Source organism: Etheostoma spectabile, chromosome 12, assembly GCF_008692095.1.
Source record: "Etheostoma spectabile isolate EspeVRDwgs_2016 chromosome 12, UIUC_Espe_1.0, whole genome shotgun sequence".
NCBI classification, from domain to species: domain Eukaryota; kingdom Metazoa; phylum Chordata; class Actinopteri; order Perciformes; family Percidae; genus Etheostoma; species Etheostoma spectabile.
This window is the reverse complement of record NC_045744.1, coordinates 7,167,048-7,187,481: the sequence shown is the minus strand read 5'-3', so window position 1 is coordinate 7,187,481 and position 20,434 is coordinate 7,167,048. Positions and strand designations below refer to the sequence as shown.

At 39.0% G+C, this 20,434-nt stretch overlaps 1 protein-coding gene across 7 annotated transcripts in view; it reads left to right on the top strand.

The window, feature by feature from the left end:
- The window catches only part of tnr (tenascin R (restrictin, janusin)), a 190,565-nt gene extending 170,533 nt beyond the window's left edge, over window positions 1–20,032 (top strand). For all 7 annotated transcript variants that reach the window (XM_032530649.1, XM_032530652.1, XM_032530650.1 and 4 more), the window contains 7 exons: window positions 1,484–1,614; window positions 5,760–5,892; window positions 6,928–7,079; window positions 7,281–7,377; window positions 13,794–13,955; window positions 14,575–14,738; window positions 16,930–20,032. In XM_032530649.1, coding sequence (XP_032386540.1) covers window positions 1,484–1,614; window positions 5,760–5,892; window positions 6,928–7,079; window positions 7,281–7,377; window positions 13,794–13,955; window positions 14,575–14,738; window positions 16,930–17,049 — 959 coding nt within the window. In that variant the 3' untranslated portion in view covers window positions 17,050–20,032. The remainder of the gene's footprint in view (window positions 1–1,483; window positions 1,615–5,759; window positions 5,893–6,927; window positions 7,080–7,280; window positions 7,378–13,793; window positions 13,956–14,574; window positions 14,739–16,929) is intronic.
- Window positions 20,033–20,434: the final 402 nt, after the last annotated feature.

Genomic DNA, 20,434 nt, shown 5'->3' with positions numbered 1-20,434 from the left:
TCAATCCCTTTCCTGAGTCTGCATCGATGCAGACTTCACCAAAGGGAATCACCCACAGCTCCAAGCGTTTACCGAAGCGACCATAGGGAAATCTGGAAATTTCAAAGGTAAACAAACAACATTACGACAAACAACCATGGAACGGAACAGACCTGTTGTCTAGCTTGTAAAACAAGTTTGAAAAAAATTAAAATCAGGCAGCCGTCTCCTGTGCCTTGGCTGTGTGGAAAGCGACAAACTTAAAATAAAAATACTCAAACCGGCAAGTGTCAGCAACATCTTTATTAAATGTCGCCAAGGTAACATCTCGTGAAGGGCTGTCCCAGTCCCATTTACACCTATCTGAGCCCATGTGGCCTCACACACTCACTCACTTAGCACCCGAGATCAATTAAGTCTGTGAGTCTTTAGTCCTTAGTCCTCTGGGCTCACTTTGGAATTGGGCCAATTTATTCAATAAAATACTTGTGCCTTACATGTTCTGGAAAGTGTGCGTGTTTTTTTTAACTTCCTTGGCGACTCCGTTACATGTCCCAGAGAATAGGCGTGATGCTCCAGCTGCAACTGGCTTTCAAATCTGCCAGCAGTTGCTGAGTAATCTTCTCCCCCTCCCTGACATTCATCACGCTGCCACTAAGTGTAAAAGCGCAAAACGCGGAGGTTTGTCCCTCTTTGGCTAATGTGTTTTAAAGATGGAGGCACAACATGGCAAATTTCCATTCCCCTCCATTATAGACAGAATACCAGCTGATCTTAGTGGGGGGCTGATATTTAATGCAATATCTCCATTGCCCACTATCAGCAACCATGCATCTGATGTTCCAAAGGCACATTCTGTTCACTAATCTGATATCAGTTAAAAAAATTATGTAAGCACATAATGTAATCTAAAAAAACTGCTGCCCTGGTTAAAAAAACAATGCAACTGATCTCAGCTGGTATTCTGTCTACAATGGTGTGCAATGGAAATTTCTAAGTGACCCCAAACTTTTGACCGGTAGTGCATGAGCGCGTCACTTGTATGTATTCTGAATGCAGATTCTACTCGTACGAGAATACTTTGATTAGTTGGTGGAAGTAATTACACATGAATGAGCACATATTTGTGAAAGAACAAAGTTTTTTTGTTGCTAAGAATCAACTCTAAAAGTTACACAATGGTACTTTAACTTAAACTTTTCAAATGTGGTCATGTGTGTGGCCTAGTCACAAAAGACTAGGAGTGAAGCATGGCACAGTCACATGTTTCTGAACATGGTAACTGTGAACATTTCTTCAGCAGTTTTCTTACTTTTAATATCAACCTGACAACTGTGCACCTATCAAACCGTGAAACACAATGAGGAATGATGGTTTTGTAAAAGTGGACGGACAAATGACACTTGTCATTAAGTGAGAACTACATTGCGTTGTAGGTATAGAAGACATCCTGAAAACATTTCTTATTTGGCACCAAGTTGATATTTTTCTCTCTTTCTGGTAGCCATGGACGCACCCCTGAACCTGACAGCCAGTGAAGTGAATCACCGCAGCGCTCTCATCTCCTGGCAACCGCCAATCGCAGAAATTGACAACTACATGCTTACCTACAAGTCAACCGACGGCAGCCGCAAAGTATGTAGCACACATGGCTTAACACCTGTGTCTCAACTCTTTCAGACACACACACACACACACACACACACACACACACACACAATCCCATATTCTGTAATTCCATGTATGTTAACTTTTTATCTGCAGCCAAAATGTGTTTCCTTATTTACTCTCCATCTGCTCAAATCCTGTATTCATGCTACCGTTGCAAACATGTGTCAGGGAGATAAGATGTACTTTTGTTAATCCACACACCTGAAAATAGAAATGTAATTCTGCAGATACTGAAAGGCATATTGAAACCCCTTCTTGGATTTCTGCAAAGTAGAAATACATTTCCCAATTTAATCAACTTATCATAGCAGAGTTTAACAATTTTCAGGGAAACAACTAGAAGGCAGAATTTTTGTTACTTATGACAAGCACTTCATAATCCAAATTTTATCTTTCAATCATGTAATCCCTTGATGTGGAGCATGCTAGCATTTGGGGGAAACACAAACCCACAGATTGATGTACACACTAGGGAACTGTGCAGTGAAATTGCCTATCTAATAGAGATATTACTTTAATGTGTCTCAAAAGAGACATTGTTTATTTTGATTAAACCTTTTGATGTGGCTGAGAAATGGTAATAAAGCACATTAGTAAGAGCTGTGTGGAACGCAGCACGCCTGTTAACGTCTTGACTAGAACCATTTCCCATGATGCTCTGCAAAAGACTCTTTTATTGGCAATTAGTTGTCTTACACACAAGCGCACATATGTAACCAGATGCACACAGACTTTTGCCTTTAATGCCCACTGTAGTGTCACGATCTTGTAAAGGAACAGTAAAAAAAAAAAACATACACAAACACACACACACGCACACACACACACACACACACGCACACACACACACACACACACACACACACACACACACACAACACAACACACACATACACACACACATACATACATGCCTATGTTACCAACAGGGGACTATCAGGCTACACTGACTAAGGGTGGACTTTTATGTCTGGTCATTTAAAAAATATAAAAATAGAAAAGAACATTTACATCCTTTTTTATGATATTACTGAAAATAGGATTGAATTTAAATACCCAATATTAAAGGAGTTGTATCTGTAAACTACAGTGTGAGTTAAACCCTCATATTGTACAAAATTCACAACACACCACTTGAAGGAATTATTATTATTATTTCTTAATCTAAGACATTAGCATGATGTCAGCATGCATGCACACAGGTGCAAATGCGAACACACACCACACACACACACATGCACGCATGCACGCACACCATCGGGTGTCACTCATGCTCAAAGAATGCAACGCTAAAAATTCAGATTATCCCATTTTTCAGATTTCACTCGGTTCCATATCAAACAGACTTCTTAAATTGATTCCTTTCTTCACACTGTTGATATCATGTTCTGCCTTTTCAGCCATGTCCTTAAAACTATGGTTTGTCTAGAAATATTATGGCTTTTATCTATGTAATATGTATTTATTACATGTTATATGATATTTCCTGGACATGTATTTGCATGTTAAAGTCAAACAGGTTTGACATTTTTTTTATAATTATGTTTCTCCTACAGCATACATATCTGCATAATACATACTGTACATACAGCAATCACTATCCAAAAGGTATACATTATTATTCAAAACTTTTTGATTTCTTTATGGCACTACTTTTTTCAGCAAAAAAAATAATAAGAATAGACCAGTTTAATTTTTAACCAAATTTACATAAACCAGTAACTTAACTGTTCTATCATAGGCAGATGGTCGTACTAACTAACAACCAATCAGCAGCCTGCTACACAAAACAAGAGCCACAGACTTTGAACAACAACAAAAAGCATTAGCTTTCTTGCTAATGTATTCTTTTTATCCAACTTACAAATACATTTGGCTTAACTGTCTAACAAACAAGGACACATGTCTTCTGTTGCACTTTGGGTTGCTGAATGAGCAGCCAAACAAACCACCGACGTCAGTCCACCGACATCAGTTTGCAGTCAACTGCGGGACATGAAACAGCCTAAAAAGTTAACTGTGATTGTAATATTAGTCTGTTTAGATGTTGGTGTTGTCCCCACTCCTCACTACTAATGCAAACAAAACCACTGTTGGCCCATACTGTAGCTATTAATCCACATGACACGGACACTGACACGGCCCTTTTAGAGGCTCTTAGAGAGGAAAAGGAACATTAATGATAAGCCTTTATATATTCAACATCTTTTTTCTTCCTTTTGTAATAAGAATATTAACAGCTGCTTATATGAATTTTCTTTGTTGTTAATTACATACAGTTTTCTAATAAATTGGTGCATTAAACAGAAATTGTCTCTGGAAATCTGAAAGGTCCTACAAACCCACTTTTGAAAATCAATTTCATTTTTCATTCTTCTAGCCAACTGTGATCATTTTCTTTTAGATTTTTAGATACATCTTCATTCACAATAAGCCGCCTCAACAAGTGTCACATTTTGAATGCATTCGTTCAACAAGAAATGAGTCTTAACACATGCTCAGAGCGAAAATGATTGCTGCAGTAGATTGAAGTACTCATTGGGAGATTTTCCTCTGGTTGTCTTTACTTGAGGTCTGGCTCGGCTGAAACTATGAGGCAGCGTTACCTCGGCTGTAATCTAACCACATATTGGTGAGCCTCACAGGTGTTCAACCAGCTTTCCCCTCTTACAGAGATAATGGACTTTCATAATTTACATAGCAGTGAGATTAATTTCTTATCTAATTAACATATACTTACCGGTTTGTAAATGCTTGTATCACTTTGGTTATGTCCATGCCTGGAATAATAAAGATCTCCCCAGTCAAACAAACACCAGGATAAATACACATCCAACCCTTCAAACACACACACACACACACACACACACACACCGATTGCAAGCTTACGAAGGTATGTATCATAAAACAAGGCCTTTTTTACTTACAATACGAATCTTGACCACCCTGGAAACCTGTTGGGGACATGTCTGAGAGACACCATCTACCAGCTGTCTCCCTGCATAATTCACAAAGACATATTGCCCAGAAATGTTTTTTTTTTTTTTTCAAACTGGTTGAATATTTCATTTTGACTTATTCATAATTAATGTGTATTCAGGGCAAACTGTAGCACTCATGCACACATTTAAAGACAAGTTCAAGTTTCTGTTCATCAATTGAGCGTTTTGTCCGTGGCTTTTTGTCACAGAAAATACGACTTCAAACGTCGTTGCTCCTTAAGACGTGCTCAGTGCAAGACATTTTGTCAAATACAAAGGGAAGTAACTGTACTGGACCGTTGAACCGTGACTTCTTTACCAAAAATAGAAATGTGTGTTTCCTGATTGCTTCGCAGCTCAGCTGTCCGATAACAGTCTTTTATCTTGTTCTCTCCATCCCCCCTTCTCTTCCCCTTCTGTATTGTGAATGGCTACGTCACTTTTTTACATGGGAAAGAAAACCCACAGGCAGATAGACTTGTTCTGCAGTCAGCTGAAGAGTCATTGTTACTACTTAGTTTTTATTTCTGTGTCATCCAGTCTATCCCACAAGGGAGAAGAAGACACTTCTGTTTTACAAAACAAAAGAATGTCAGTTATGACATTATACGTTCTTCTTTATGCTTATAAAGTGCAGATTTCTGTGGATAAAAAATCCAAATAAACCAAACCCTAAAAACCACTGCGACAAGATAAAATGATAAAATACTTTTCCCTGTCATCTCATTTAAATGTTCCATATGTGAACAGCCAACGTATGTATTTACAGTATTTAAATTGACCTAATATCCTTTTTTCAGTTCCTCTAAATAAACCTCAGCTATTTGTGTCGCCAGTTTGATATAATACTGTGCTACTGAAACACAAAGCAAGCTGCCGTGCTTATCCTGAACAAAAATAGCTTGAAGGTTCCTTTGTTGCCATAGGTCCTTTAAAAACTCACAAGCTCAATTCAATGTTTTATCAGGACTTGTGGGGATTCTGATATAATTTTACCCTGAGGTTTATACTGAATACACATTAAATCATTGTTTTTATAGAAGAGAATTTATGTAGTATCTTTTAACTGTGTGTGTGGTGTGTGTGTGTGTGTGTGTGTGTGTGTGTGTGTGTGTGTGTGTGTACTAGGAGCTGATCCTGGATGCAGAGGACACCTGGATTCGACTGGAGGGACTGGCTGAGACCACAGAGTACACTGTCAAGCTCCAGGCTGCAAGAGGACTTGACACCAGCGCTGTAGTCTCCACTACCTTCACTACAGGTACAGTACCCACACATTCACTCACATACAGTACACACAAGCACACACACACACACACATTATGTCTTTGTATTCTTTGATTTAATTTTTTTTTAATTTTTTTTAAGAGATTTTAACCGGTTGAGTTTTCTTGACCTAGCAGATTTTTTGCCATTACAGTCACCATAACAAGAGATCACAATAATTGGTCTCTGTAGTCAGACACAATTTTCATCACTCTTCCCTCTTGCATAGTGATGGAGACTGCACCTGCAGGGTGGCTGTCCACAATCCTAGAGCTATAGGATTCTCTCATCTTCAATGTGCCAAGTGTGTAATTAGATATGTCACTCAAACAAGAGTTAGGAAGCATCATGGAGTTGCTAATCAGCTGGAATATACAGCATGTGAACATGCCAAAAGCAAATATGAATATACATTATTTCAACCCAGCAGTTGACATAGCAGTAAGCTCTGCAATACAAGTTTGTGCAAGTTGTCAGTTTTACTTTCATTTATTATTTTTGACCACTTGGAGGCAGCAGGAAAAGTTGTAAACACACCATTGGAAGATTATCACCTCATGAAGTTGCAAAACCTTCATTTGGAGTTCTGTTTCTGGTCGCGTAATAAAATGAAGGTCAATATCCACTCTTCTTTTAGCTAACCTTCCTCAGAAAAATAGTTGCTCTTTAACAGCTAAATGCGCCGCTATGTTACAGCTTATATTACAGCTAACTTGGTTTGACGGCTGCTGGGCAGAGTTATTTATTCCATTCTTGATACAAACATATTAATAACTGAAGCTTTTAAAAAAAGCCTGATTGTTGCCAAATTGCCATAAAATTTCAAGTTCTATCCATGTAGTCAACAGAAATCTTTACAAACTGTTTTAGTCAAAAGATGTCAATTCAATTCAATTCAAAGAAGCTTTATTAGCATGACCATAGTGACGTACAATATTGCCAAAGCTCATAAACAGGGAGACATTGATCACATTGATCACATTGATCATATGTCTCATACCTGTCTCATACCTCCTCTGCTTCTTTCCAGGGAGTCGTCTGTTTGCAACACCTCAGAATTGTGCCCAACACCTGCTGAATGGAGAGACGCTGAGCGGCGTCTACACCATTTACATCAACAGAGACCCCAGCCAGGGCGTGCAGGTGTACTGCGACATGACCACTGATGAAGGAGGCTGGATTGTAAGTCACTGTCAAGATTACTGACACTCTTTCTTTCAATTGCCCTTTTGTCACGTGTGTAAATGTAAGAAACCTTGTCAGTTAGGGTTAGGAGTAAGGGAGATTTTGTTGGACCACATACAGTACTGAATTATATCAGCTATATAAGTCTGAACAACCGAGTTGTGTTTTTCTGATCTTGTCACACACATGGTGTTTCAGGTATTCCAGCGTCGTCAGAACGGCCTGACAGACTTTTCCAGGAAGTGGAGTGACTATCGGGTCGGCTTTGGAAACCTGGAGGATGAATTCTGGCTTGGTAAGAATCTTAAGATAATTACTTTAGAGAAAACAGTATAGAGTGTAGTGTTAAATACAAGGATTCACCTACAGTAAGGCCATAACCATGTCCAGTTTTTGATGTCTGGCATAGCAACAGCTTCTGTAGGTGTACTGTCTCCCTCAATCAAATATAAAGGTAGGAACTGGGTTGGATTTACTTCTTGATAAACCTAAAATGATACTGATTGACCAGTAGGTGTATTAGAAAACTCACGTTAGGTTTGCTGCTGCCTTATTTTAACTTCCACTGCATTTTATGGGCTGCGGGCTGAAATTAAGCTGCAATCTGCTTCCCATTTTGTTCAGTTCTGTGAAGGCTGCATTAACCCTCTGTATCTACACACCATCTCCTTGACTGAAGCAGATTTAATTGGTGTAATCAATAGAGGGTCTTGGCGTTCACTTGGTTTCAGTTGATACATCTATTTTATGTAGAGGAAAGATGTTTCCAATATCTAGCGCAGGCAGTATAGCCTTTGTTGTAAGATTTTTCACTCTGTATGAAGATGGAGAACCGTTCTGCTAGTCTTTTTTTTCATCTTTTAGCACTTGACTCCACAAAGTCTATGCGATTCATTACTGGATTCTCTGAAAGCTCATCTCTCCCTGAAAAGACTTGGTAATTGTTTTTAATGTCACTCTGTGTCAAAGACAAAACAACCGAAAATCCTCACTATTTTGATGGACTGCTGAATTGTTTTCCTCCCCCAAAATCTTATTATGAAACAATATTTATATTCATTAGAAAATGTGCAAATGAGTCATGTTTCTTCATGGGCCAGTTTCTTGTGTTATTGTTTTGGTGCAGATGATTAAAGGAAATATTACATGAATATTTCATTAAGTGAATCAAGACCTTGAGATTAATGTTTTTGAACTTTTTGATTAGAGAAATTAAATAACACTGGGGGGGGGGGGGGGGGGGGGGATTCATGGCATTGCATTATCACCACATCATCACAGAGGGAAGGCTGTTACTTTGCAGCTGAAAAATATTTGGTCTTAACACAAGATAGCTGCAGCCCGCTGTAGTCTATAAGTGACTGTAATAGGTGAAACCATAAAGAGATTTTAGATCCAACCCCATGAACAAGAGCTGACAATATAATGGAGTCTGCTACAAAAGCCTGCAATTCTTGTTGAGGCTGTCAGATTTCCTAGTTATTTTTTAAAGCTGTTGAATTGAAAAATAATGTCAGCTGGTCCTGTTACTTTTGTTATACAAAGGTGCTCAAAGGTAGCACCTTACATTTTATCACAACAGGACAAGATGGATTGCTGTCTGCTGGTATAAATTAATGATTTGTTTTTGTATTTCTAAGACAAGTAGAGGAACTGACTCACTGAAGCACAGGAGGCGTGATGAAAAATAGTGAACTAACATCTTAACTATAAGGGAGCGTCCCACTTTGGCCTCCTTTAAGAGCCAGGTAAAGCTGTGGCTTAGAGCTAACCAAACATGTAACCACCGCTAACTTGCGTTTCCATTTTTCTACTAATGAATTGTCCTGTTTTTTCTTTTTGTCTCTTCTTGTTTTTATATACTAAATGTTACTATCCTATGTCTTTTTTACTGTAACTCCAACCTGCCTATTGGACTGCAGATGGAAATTAGCCCTCAGGCTACAATCTGGCACATTTACGTGTAATGTTGTGCATGTTCATCAATGTGCATTGTCCTGAATTAATAAAAAAAAAAAAAAAACATCTTTGTACAATAACACACCGTACACTGTAGGAGAGAAATCCCTCGTCTGTGCACTACACAGTATATAGTATAGATAGTGAGCTAAACTATGACAGCAACGTTTCAATGGTTTCTGACAGAGACCTAATGGGATCCTGGCCCACTGTATTGTACATTAAAATCTAAAAACACCAAAGCATATCTGGTTCAGTGAGTACAACATTTCGTCTGACCTGTTTCCACTTTAGCTGATTCAACAATGAAGTGCCCTTTCACCACTTCTGGATGTATACTAGTCGAGGGCACCTCCTTCTGTCTTTAGGGTCTTGCTTTACTTTTTAACTCCTACTACTAGTAGGTTGTACTTTCCCCCATCTTTCTTCTATCCTCTACTGTACTCTGTCCTCTTAGTGCATAAAAGCAGCTTAATGTAACCTCAGGGTGTGGAGCATCAAGAGCTGCTCTTTGCTCCTGTGAAAGCTTCTCCCCGTGATGCCAGATTACAGATAACATGCTAGCCTGCAACACGGCATAGAGTACAGCACAAAATGTCGAGCCTAGTGTATCAAACTGACCTGTTAGTCCGTTTATCTGTGTGTTGTGAGCACTGGCACATTAACAGTGGCTCTGTTGAATTCATTTGAAATGTCTTCTGTGAAATCGGTCCATTAGAGCATTATCTCATTAAATACATGATCTCAACAGAACGTGGCAAAGGGCAATTTAATAACAAATGTGTGTCCTCCTCGCCACACAGAAAGCCGATGTTAAGAGGCCAATCACAAAGGGACATTCTGTGGGTTGCACAACACAGCTAATACAATAGCTTCTTTAATTTTTAACACTCCAGCTCTTTTGCGAGTTCATCAGAAAAGTCAGCCCTGTCAAGACATCTTGCAACGGCCACCTGAACCTGCTTGGTAATCCAGGTCAAGGGTTTTCAAAGTCCGACACTCTGGGCCTGCCCTGCACCACCTGCTTTCTGTATTTACAAATCTGCATATGAATGGAATAGATGAATGGTTAATAGTTCATATTTATGTTTTTTACTGCTGTTATTATTCTCTGTCTTAATTAATTTTGGTAGGTTATCATGCTCTAAGTTCTTGAAACAAAATTCCAAGAAAAGCTTTGAGAAATCAAAAAAAGGAAGTATAACTATGCCATGGATTCAGTTTATAATTTATACTGTTTATTGATCCCCAGTGGGGAAATTACAATTTACACTCTGTTTCGTTAGTTATCACTACACACAAGCCTGAAATACACACACACATGCTTAGGACCGTCATGCACTAATGGAGAGATGTCAGAGTGAGTGGGCTGCCAGTGCCCTGAGCAGTTGGGGGGGGGGTTGGGAGTTGCCTTGCTCAAGCACTTGGCAGTGCCCAAGAGGTGAAGTGGCATCTCTCCAGCAACCAATCCACACTCCGTACTTCGGTCCGTACGGGGGACTTGAACCAGCGACCCTCCGCTTACTCTGAAACTGAAGTTCTGAAGTTTAATGGATTTATGGAGATTTTGGAAGGCTTGTATCATGTGGACTCGCCAAGGTTTGTGGTCATAAGAAGTGTCCTTAACATGTAATGTCCTTAGAAAGTGAATAATAATAGAAAGTGAATGGTCATTAGGGCTGCACGATATCAGGAAAATTTATACATGTGTCATTTTACTTAAAATAAATAAGAGATATTAAAGTGTACTCCATTCTGCATTTCTGCTGCTTTCAGTATTCAGATAAAATACAACAAATTTCTTGTTGAATTTGAAACAAATGCAAGGAAATATTTTCCAACTGTCTTGATTGAACATTAAATTGAAAAGTGCAGTTTTCTACTGATCTTATCTTTCAACTAATAGAAAACATCTTTACATTACGTGTCATTCAGCTGACACTTTTATCCAAAGCGACTTACAATTGCTGTATATCAGAGGTTGCCTACCTCACTAGGGCAATTAAATAACAAATAACTAGGGGTTAAATGTCTTGCTCAGGAGCCCCTCGGTTGATGTTCACAGTGGGAATCAAAACAGGTCTTCTACGTCAAAGGCATGTGTCATATACATGCACCATCACCACCCCACCACATCTCTGAGTGTTTTTCGTGATATGTCGCAGCCTTTCACTATGTCTTTATTGCACCAGTTGATATCTGGATGAAGATTAAAAAAACGATATATTTTGCAGCCCTAATTGTCAAACTGAACCCATTGGACCTTCATGTTTCTTTTTACAGCTTAGGTCGCTGTCAAAGCCCATTGAGAGCTATTATAGTGAACATTTAGCTAATCACCCCCTCTACACACAGAACCGCAATATATTGGACAGTATGGAACCATAAACATTGATTTTAAAAGACCCTTAAGAAATCAGCAATAAAGAATATGGAAATGAAGCTTTCATCATTATCTGTTGCAGTTTGAAAACGGTCGTTTTTACTGCTGCTCTAGGGCAATCCATTCTCCCTACACATTGACCTCAGCCAGTTTTTACGTTCGACACAATGTCAGTTTGATGATGTAATAACCAGGTTGGCTGTGTGCAAATATTTGATCATTATCCCATTCTCCTTTTTTTAAATTTCCCCCTTTGCTTTTGTGTAAGTGCGAGAGAAAGGCTGGTAATAAAATGTGACAAGATGGTAATATTGGTTGTATAATAGGGTATGAGTGCAATAGTGTGTCAAAATGCATTTTTAATCGCTGCAGTTTGAAATAGAGCAGTCTCTGTTGGAGGAAAAAAAACTGTAAAAAAAAAGAAGATGGCTGCAAGATTAATTGCTGATAATACAGTGATATTATACGATGTAAATTAGGAGAGTGTTAAACACAAGTTTATTACAATTGCTTTTCCCCTGTCACCTTAAGTACCTTTGGGTTGTATCATGGATTTTCTGCTTTCCAGAGTTCCCCTGCTCTCTCGTATTTCTACGTCCTACTCCTTATCAGCAAAGGCTTGAGGATTCTTTTTTTTCCTTTGGATTTTCCCAGAGCGTTTTTCAACGTTAAAAAAAGTGTACAAGTTGGAGGTTAAGCAGCCAAAGAGACTCTTTTCCAATTGGGTGCTTATTGTAATCTGATAGTGAAGGCAGTTCCAATCTCTCAGGCCGGTGTGGGGTCTTATCGTCTGTCAGGGTTCAAACGAGCCTCACATCTGCTACGGTGGAGATAGCGAGCAAAGCCGTATATTCCAGAAAGTGGTGACATTGTGGCATTTGCAGGGGGGCTGGTGGTGACAGTGTCCACTGCTCCCGATAGTGTCAATCATACACATCCATTCAACCAGCTGACAAAAACTTCAGACCTAGTGCTTATCAGGATTCAAACCTTGAACCTACAGAGCTGCCGGTGGAAACAAACTATCTGTGTGTACGTCCAGGGGGTAGAATGTCACTATGTCACAGAAATCAATATTTCATTCTTTGTGTAATGGTGTCATGTCTTCTCCGATCAATATTCTTATAAGGCATATGTTTGCATTTCATTTACTTAATATTGTCATTCCATGTTATCTATTGCATGTCTGTCCTTCCTGAGGGCTCTTCCTTTTCTCCCCATTAAAGCAACATCCAAGATTCTTTTGTACCTTAAAATAATTTTTCCAAAATCGTTTCAGTGTTTCATCAACTCGTAACAGGGTGAACAGCACTTCTGCATTTGCTTTGCAGGCCTCTATAAGGTGGCGGATCTGTAGCCTGGCTCCGCCCTCTTATGTAATTCCATTCAATTTTCATTTTCCTTCAGTACTACATCTGGGTTTGCGGTATATTCTTAGCAATCAGCGAAGGGAGTGGCTGAGAACTATGACGTTGAGGTTGTGCGCGGAGAGAGATCCGAGCGAAGCCATTCGGTTAGTTGTGACATCACCGCCAAACTAATCACATGCACTATGCAGAAGTTAAAGCCTGAGCAAGCAAGAACAATCTTTGCTGAGTTTTGTTGGTGGCCGTGATGTTGTGGCCCTCTTCCCCACGGGGTTCCGGAAAAGTTTGACTTTCCAGCTCGCTCCGTAAGTGGTGAAGGAGTTGGTTAAGCTGACGTCACGACCAAATGTTAGCAATTGGTCATGGCATATCCAGAGTGGCTCTGGGCAGGTTCAATAGTTTTAAACTTCAACAGTGTACCCGCCTTCAAGGAAGTTAACACTTGTCAATGGAAAGAGGCCAGACCCCCTGCACATATGAAATGTACGAGATAGGTAGGTAGGACCGGGCTAGTGGACCTGTAGTTCGAATAAATGAATGAATGTAGTTCGGTAATGGACAATAGTCCCGCTTCCAACCTGTTGGAGGACTGTAGAGGAAAAGCGCTTTGGTGTTGCTTTAAGGGTAGTTTTTTGTTGGAGTTCTTCCTCATCTGACTCAACGTTCTGTGAATAGAGTTTCATAATGCTGAAAAGGCCCTTTGAGGGAAATTTGTGATTTGTAATTTTGGACTATATTAATTTTTGTAATCTCTTGATGTTTTTGATATGTTGTAAACCTTTCTTGGGCCGATGGAGTCATCTGTGCAACAACAATATTTGAATGTATCTTAAAAGGTGCCCTGTGGGCTTTTCTTCAATTACTATGTGAGTGTCAGTGTGTGAATATCAGTGGGAGTGGGATTACTTTTAAATCCGCTTTTGGAGTTCTAACAATATTTTGTAAAACCCAGATCTTTCTTTTATTATTAAATACAGCATGGTGTGTGGTGTTTCTCCACAGGTCTTGACAACATCCAGAGGCTTGCTGCTCAGGGCCGTTATGAGATGAGAATTGACATGAGGGACGGACAGGAGTCAGTCTACGCCAATTATGACAAATTCTCCCTTGGAGATGCAAGAAATCTCTACAAGCTCAGGATAGGAGAGTACAATGGCACTGCTGGTACGTGGTTAAATACATTACATTGAATACAATACAGTATATTTACATTTGTTTAAGTTAACATTCATTTTTTTGCATTTTACTTGGCTCTTTGGATGACAGCCCTGTGATCAGCCCATATGAAAATGGCCTGTGTGGATGTCAACATCGAAAGCTTTTTGGCACATGAATCGTTTTCAAAAGTCAAATAACTACACTATATGCTATAAGTGTGTGCTTTCACCAACCTTTAAGTGAAAATGCTCTCCCATCCCTACTCTGCCATCTGCTATTTTTTTCCTCCTGTCTCTTCCCCTCCATTTTTTCTTCTCCCTGATGTCTGAAAGCCGCCTCAGCACTATTCCATATTTCCACTCTTGTCCTCGCTCTCCATGTATTTCTCAGTCTGTCAACATGACCATATGCCAGATTTACCTGTCATCCCCTCACCGTTTATAATTATAATTTTCTCTCCCTAAATAAATTCACAGAGCCTGTAGCAGGACTTCTTTCCTCTCCCTCCCTCTCATGTCAATCCCATCCTGGTCGTTTATGTCCCCTCATTACGCCGTTATTCACCGCAGCCTATGCAGGTGTTGCTCAGCATATCCGAATGTTTCTCTCTCTCCTCTGATCCCAGGTGACTCTCTGAGCTACCACCAGGGCCGGCCCTTCTCCACAAAAGACAGAGACAATGACATCGCTGTCACTAACTGTGCCTTGTCTTACAAGGGAGCCTGGTGGTACAAGAACTGCCACCGGGCCAACCTCAACGGCAAATACGGCGAGTCCAGACACAGTCAGGTCAGTCATCCATCCAATAAATACGCTAGTTGAGAGAAGAGTGAATCTGACGCATAAAATAGTCAGTTTTCTACTTATCGTTGATTCAAAGAGCTTTTGTGTTGCGAGTTAGAAAAGAAATATTGGTTTGTTCATCCAAATTCCAGAATGGATGCATAACCAACATGGCAAAGTACACAGCTGCCCCAGGACCCCAGAGCTTCAGACTTGTGCTAATCAAATTAAAATGATATGATACTAAAGCACCATATCAGCTGACATGGTAAGGGCCTTACGCCCTCACCTGTGCGTGACGGCTATCTCGCTGAACTGCTGCGGCTGAGTTTGCCTTTGACCATGGCCATCAATCATAGAATAAAAGCCTTGTGTTACCAGATTCCACAGAAAGGGCTTTTAATTTGAAACGGAAGCAAAGCGTTGAGTTAACATTTTCTATTTTTTTCGTGTCTGTGACATATTCTACAAATAAAAGATTTAATGTTGACTATCAACACACAAATTGAACTGTCTATTTTTGCTGAGAACCGTGCTGAGAAAATAGGCAACAGTCCAATTCTCTAGATGAGCCGCCGCTAACCTGTTAACATGGTTACCCAAATTAACAGCAAGAGGTCGCAATGCACTAAGGCCCTGGCCTTAAGGTGGGGGGGCTTCGTTACCTGAACTTGTGGTCCAGTTCCAAAGAAAATGCCTGTATGAGAGTCTATCTTTAAGATCTTAGTTTTTTTTAGTTTTGTGCTAACATGTTGCATATTCCTAAATAACTTTGTGTTAATTTAATTACTACATAGGAAATCTGAGGCCAGGGAGTATTTCATCTTAAAAAACTGTTAGCACTGCACAGACAGTGGGAGCAATGAAGCTAATTTTTGCCCCGGGGTCTCCTCGATACTTTTGGTTGATTTCAACCACCACCCCAATACAGTGGGGCTGAAATTCACCTGTGGCGTTCACATGACTTAAAAAATACAAAATTCCACAGTAATGTGTCTTTTCATAAACAACGTTGATGTGTCACCTCACGGTGAACTCTTCAGTGGAACTACTTCATTGGTAAAAAGTAGTTCCAATGAAAATGGCGGACACTGTTGCCAGAAATACACATTGATGGTGAATTTGCAATTCAATCCATTGAGCACCAAAAATGTTCCGTTCACCTCTTTACTATTGATGTGCCAGCAGGATGCCGTCACTTAAACAGGGTGGTATTTTGGCACTGTTTTTTGGCATCATTTACAAAATTCACATAAACTGGCTCGATTATGACAGTATTATTAAAGGTTAAAATGTCTCAGTTTTGAAAAGCTAATCATTTATAAATTAAATGACATTAAACTCTCGACAGACCTCCATCTCCATACTTGGTGCACTGATTGGCCTGATGGAGGAGCTGTAATTAAGAGCCCAAAAAAAAAAAAAAGAACCGTAACTGCTGCACCAATTATAATCAAACTTAGAGAAAACTAATTTCTTAATCTTGTTTAATCAAAAGTGCATGTATGATCTGAATGACACTTATTCAAACACTCACACCAATGAGTTCATGTTCAAATTACAGGAACATGGAAGGAAAAGACCTAAGCCAAAACATTAAACAAGCACGTTTCTCACACTGAGAGGTGTTTCTTTTTTTAATCTTTTTTTTTTGGTTACTGCATTTGATGATGTGGGAGTGAGTGTTGAAGGCTTGTCCGTCCTTTTTGACAAGTGTGATGTAGCTCTCTCTCAGCTTGACGCTGTAATGGCTCGACAACGAGAGTGAGGTGTTGTGTGAAGCTTTGATTAAGGTGAACTACAAAGGCTTTGGAGCCTGCTTCTCTCTCTGTGCTCTTAACCTTTCTCTTTGTTGTTTGGCGACGTGAAATGAGACCAGGTGGGAGCAGAGATGGACTGGCATAAAGACACACACAGAGAAATTGCCTCTCAGAGTTAAGCTGCAAATGGGAAGGTTTTGTCAGGGATTAGCAAGGCTGGAGTGAGACTATAATTTCACTAAATCCATGATTTTGCCAGCTCTTAAGTCAGGTTTTTTTCCCCTCTTGCTTTGAATACTTCCTTCAGTTGAAATGGACTTTAATGAATATACATAACATTTTATTTTACACTGTCTGTCATTTTACTTCAAATGCCCTTTCCTTGCCTAAATAGATTGATTCAAGCTGCTTCTGAAATCGCACGTTCACTCTTACAGGGTATTAACTGGTACCACTGGAAAGGCCATGAGTTCTCTATTCCCTTCGTGGAGATGAAGATGAGGCCATTCAACTTCCGTAGCATCAGCAGCAAGAGGAGGCGGTCTGCCCCTGTATAAACAACGCGCCTCCACCCAGCCCAGAGTCATAGATAGATGGAGTTCGGACGATGTTCCCTGATGTGTTTCTGCTATCTGTGAGCCTCACTGATCCGCTCTGTAATGCCTTTTAGTGAGGCTGCAAAGAAAAAGAGGGTTGTGACAAGAAAGCTACTAATATTTTATTATATTCAGTTGTAAAATAATAAAACCTTTTATTATTAACATACTACCAATACACATTATAACTATGGATGAGATCATGAAATAGCAGAGAGGGTGAAACAATGTCCGAACTCAGGTTGTCTCTGCCCAGCTTTAGCTGTCTTTCCCTGCTGTACTTCTACCCAGATGATAGAGGACACTGTAATGTAATTTATTAAATACTTTGAATGACAATGGTTTTATTTCCTGTAAAAAAAAAGGAAAGACAAAGCAAGCTTTTCTCTCCTTTTAAGTCTGTGATTTGCCTTTCCCTGGGATGCAAGGAAATGTGCTCAGAAATGCCCTTAAGACTGCGATAGCTAACGTTATTTTAACTGTTACAAAATAATAACACTTTTAACGAAAAAATATACTGCATATGCCCTTAAAACGCTTAACTGTAAGATATATATATATTTTTATAACTGAAATTGTGACAAAAGTCCATCTATTTAATATGATTTGATACCTTGGTTTTTGAGCCCATATTAAGGTATGTTATCCTAAAACATGATGACAAATACTGGACATACGAGATTAAAATTAACATCAAAAAGCAAATTGAACATCCAGTATCATCATTCACAAAGTATTGCACCAGCAACAGCTTTATTACCATCTATTTTTTTTTTCTCTGTCTATGTAACTGTTGATTCCTTTGTGTTAATTATGAAATCATTAATATTGAACTTTATTATTATTGGTAGCCACACTGGGACAGTATTTGCACTACGAGAGGGAACACAGCAAACCTATTGTTCATTTAATTCAGTTATTTCCTTAGTAGTTCATGGGCATTTAAATATGTCCTGTTTTTTTTTTTTTTTCGAGAAAATTACAAGTGCTTAATATCTGTGTCACCCCTGTTGTAGATGCTGTGGTTGCTTGCAGAGATGGTGCTGATAGGTGGAACATGTAACCAAAGATCTGCATAATAAAGACTACCTGCTGTTTGGAAAGATGCCAGTCAGCTCGGTCACTAAAGTCACTGAAGCAGCTTTTTCCTGTATTAATCGATTCTCACTTTTCAGGGACTTTTATGGTAATCATGTCCCCTGGCGTTATGCGTTATGCAATGTGAACACTAAATCTATTCTAAAGAAAGTCAGGGTGGGCATAGTGGCCGTCACTTGAACACACACACACACACACACACACACAGACACACACACACTGCTAGCTGAAATGAACTTAACAAAGAAAGCAGAACAGTGGGTGGAGTGGAGCCAAGTCTTTCGTCTGTGCCCTTTTACTCGCTTCACTATTTAAGCACCCCCAGTGAAACAACAAATTCAGCAAACATGGCAGAGAATGTATTTTTTTAGTAGGGCAGGTGTAATCTGCAGCATGCCCACCAAGATTTATTCCATTCAGTGTTCACACTGAAAGCGTTCAGTGACAGTGTATTTAGTCGACGGCAGTTTTCTGGAAATGGTTTTGTTTTAGTTTCCTGCCTCCTCTGTTGGAGGAAAATGATCTCTGTTGAGTCACACACACTTGCTAAATCTCCTCTCTGGCTTCTTATGATACATAAAAACAACATTTCCAATGCAATGGAAATCAATGCCACCATCGCTGCAAGCAACATTTTTTCACCTATATATTCAATAATCCAAATTTTAACAGCTAGAAATCTCATTGTTACGTACTTCTGTCTTTCTTCACTTCAGTTATCTGCTTGAAGCAAACCAGAAAATCTGGCTTGTGTTATTGGACTGCGTATATTTTTAGTTTTTTTTTGTCCTTTTAGACTTGAAAACAATGGCGACTCTCCCTTCTATAAACTACTAATATACTCATGTAGATATAGAGTTGAAGGTGATGTGACTATTGAAGTGTTCCCCCTTTAGATGCAAACTATTCAGAAACTTTCCCCCATTAACCGCTCTATTTTTAACCATTGTTGTGTTTAAAAGGCAGATGGAGCCTACTGCATGTTGACTGAATTGCAATCAAGAGCCTGATAGCGAATGACAAATGTCATAAGAATGTGTGACATACTTTTTTGCTGAGCTGGGTAAAAGTTGCACTTGAAATAGTTAGTTATAGTTATATTAGTTATAATTTGTAAAATAAAAGATGCAGATAATAGAGATTAACCAGACCTGTAAGATGTTGTGGAGACAATAAAATTACCCTCAAGGGCAAAATAAACATAACCTAAAACCTAATTTATAACCAACTGTTTCAACATGTGACCTTTCCCAGGTCTGATTTATGTTTCAGTGTCAAAGTGACTGTTTCAGAGCCTCTCATGCAATCCATCTCACACAGTGATTTATAGTAGTCTAGGGAATTCTCTGTGTACTTATTTAATTAACTACGTAGATGAAGTTTGCCTCGGTGCATTTTTGTAAAGGGAAGAAAGGTTGTGAGGCTTTGCAGAAAAGGAAACGAATGCTATTTGTATTGTTCTCTCATGGCAAACTATAAAGGTGCTTTTTAATCTATCAAGATAAAAGATGATATACATTGTAGTTTATTTTGCCTATTTTCCAATCATCGTTCATGAATTGAAGCTTTTTCTGTCAATCAATGAGAAAAACACAAAAAGAAAATTGTTTGAGTGGAAATGCCTCTGTCCTGCCTTTCATTTCAGGTTAATTGTTTTAATGTTAATCATCTTTTTCCATTGGTAAAAAAAAAAGAAGAAAAAAAAAACATAACTCTTTGAAGTTGACTGTTTTGTCATGGAAACAACATGCTGGGGAATTTAATAGACGAAATAGCCTGAATCATTTTCTAACATCAAGGTAGATCAAGTCATTTGTTTTCCTCATTGCAAGCCAACTAAGTATTTAAAAAATCCTTTTTTTGGACGGAAGGGGGTTTGAAAAGAGAATCTCCTCCATTATTTAAAGTTAAAACTTAGTCTGTCACTGGAATACACACACTGTATTACTATTTATTTAAGGAAACTTGTTCCACTTATTTTTTTCACTTCTATTTATTTTATTTTCCAGTTACTCTGTGACTGACATTGCAAAAAGAAATTACAGTTAATATTGACACATGGTCCTCCATGTTATCAAAAGAAAAAAATGCTTTTACTTTTACAAGTAAATTAACTCATTTAACCACCATGTTTGGTGGCATTTGTTATATTAGCCAGAAACTGAAACTACTTTGATTTGAAATCTTGCCATGAAATGTAAATGTTGACAAATGTGATCTTGACTGTTTGAAAAGCTCATAAATGCTG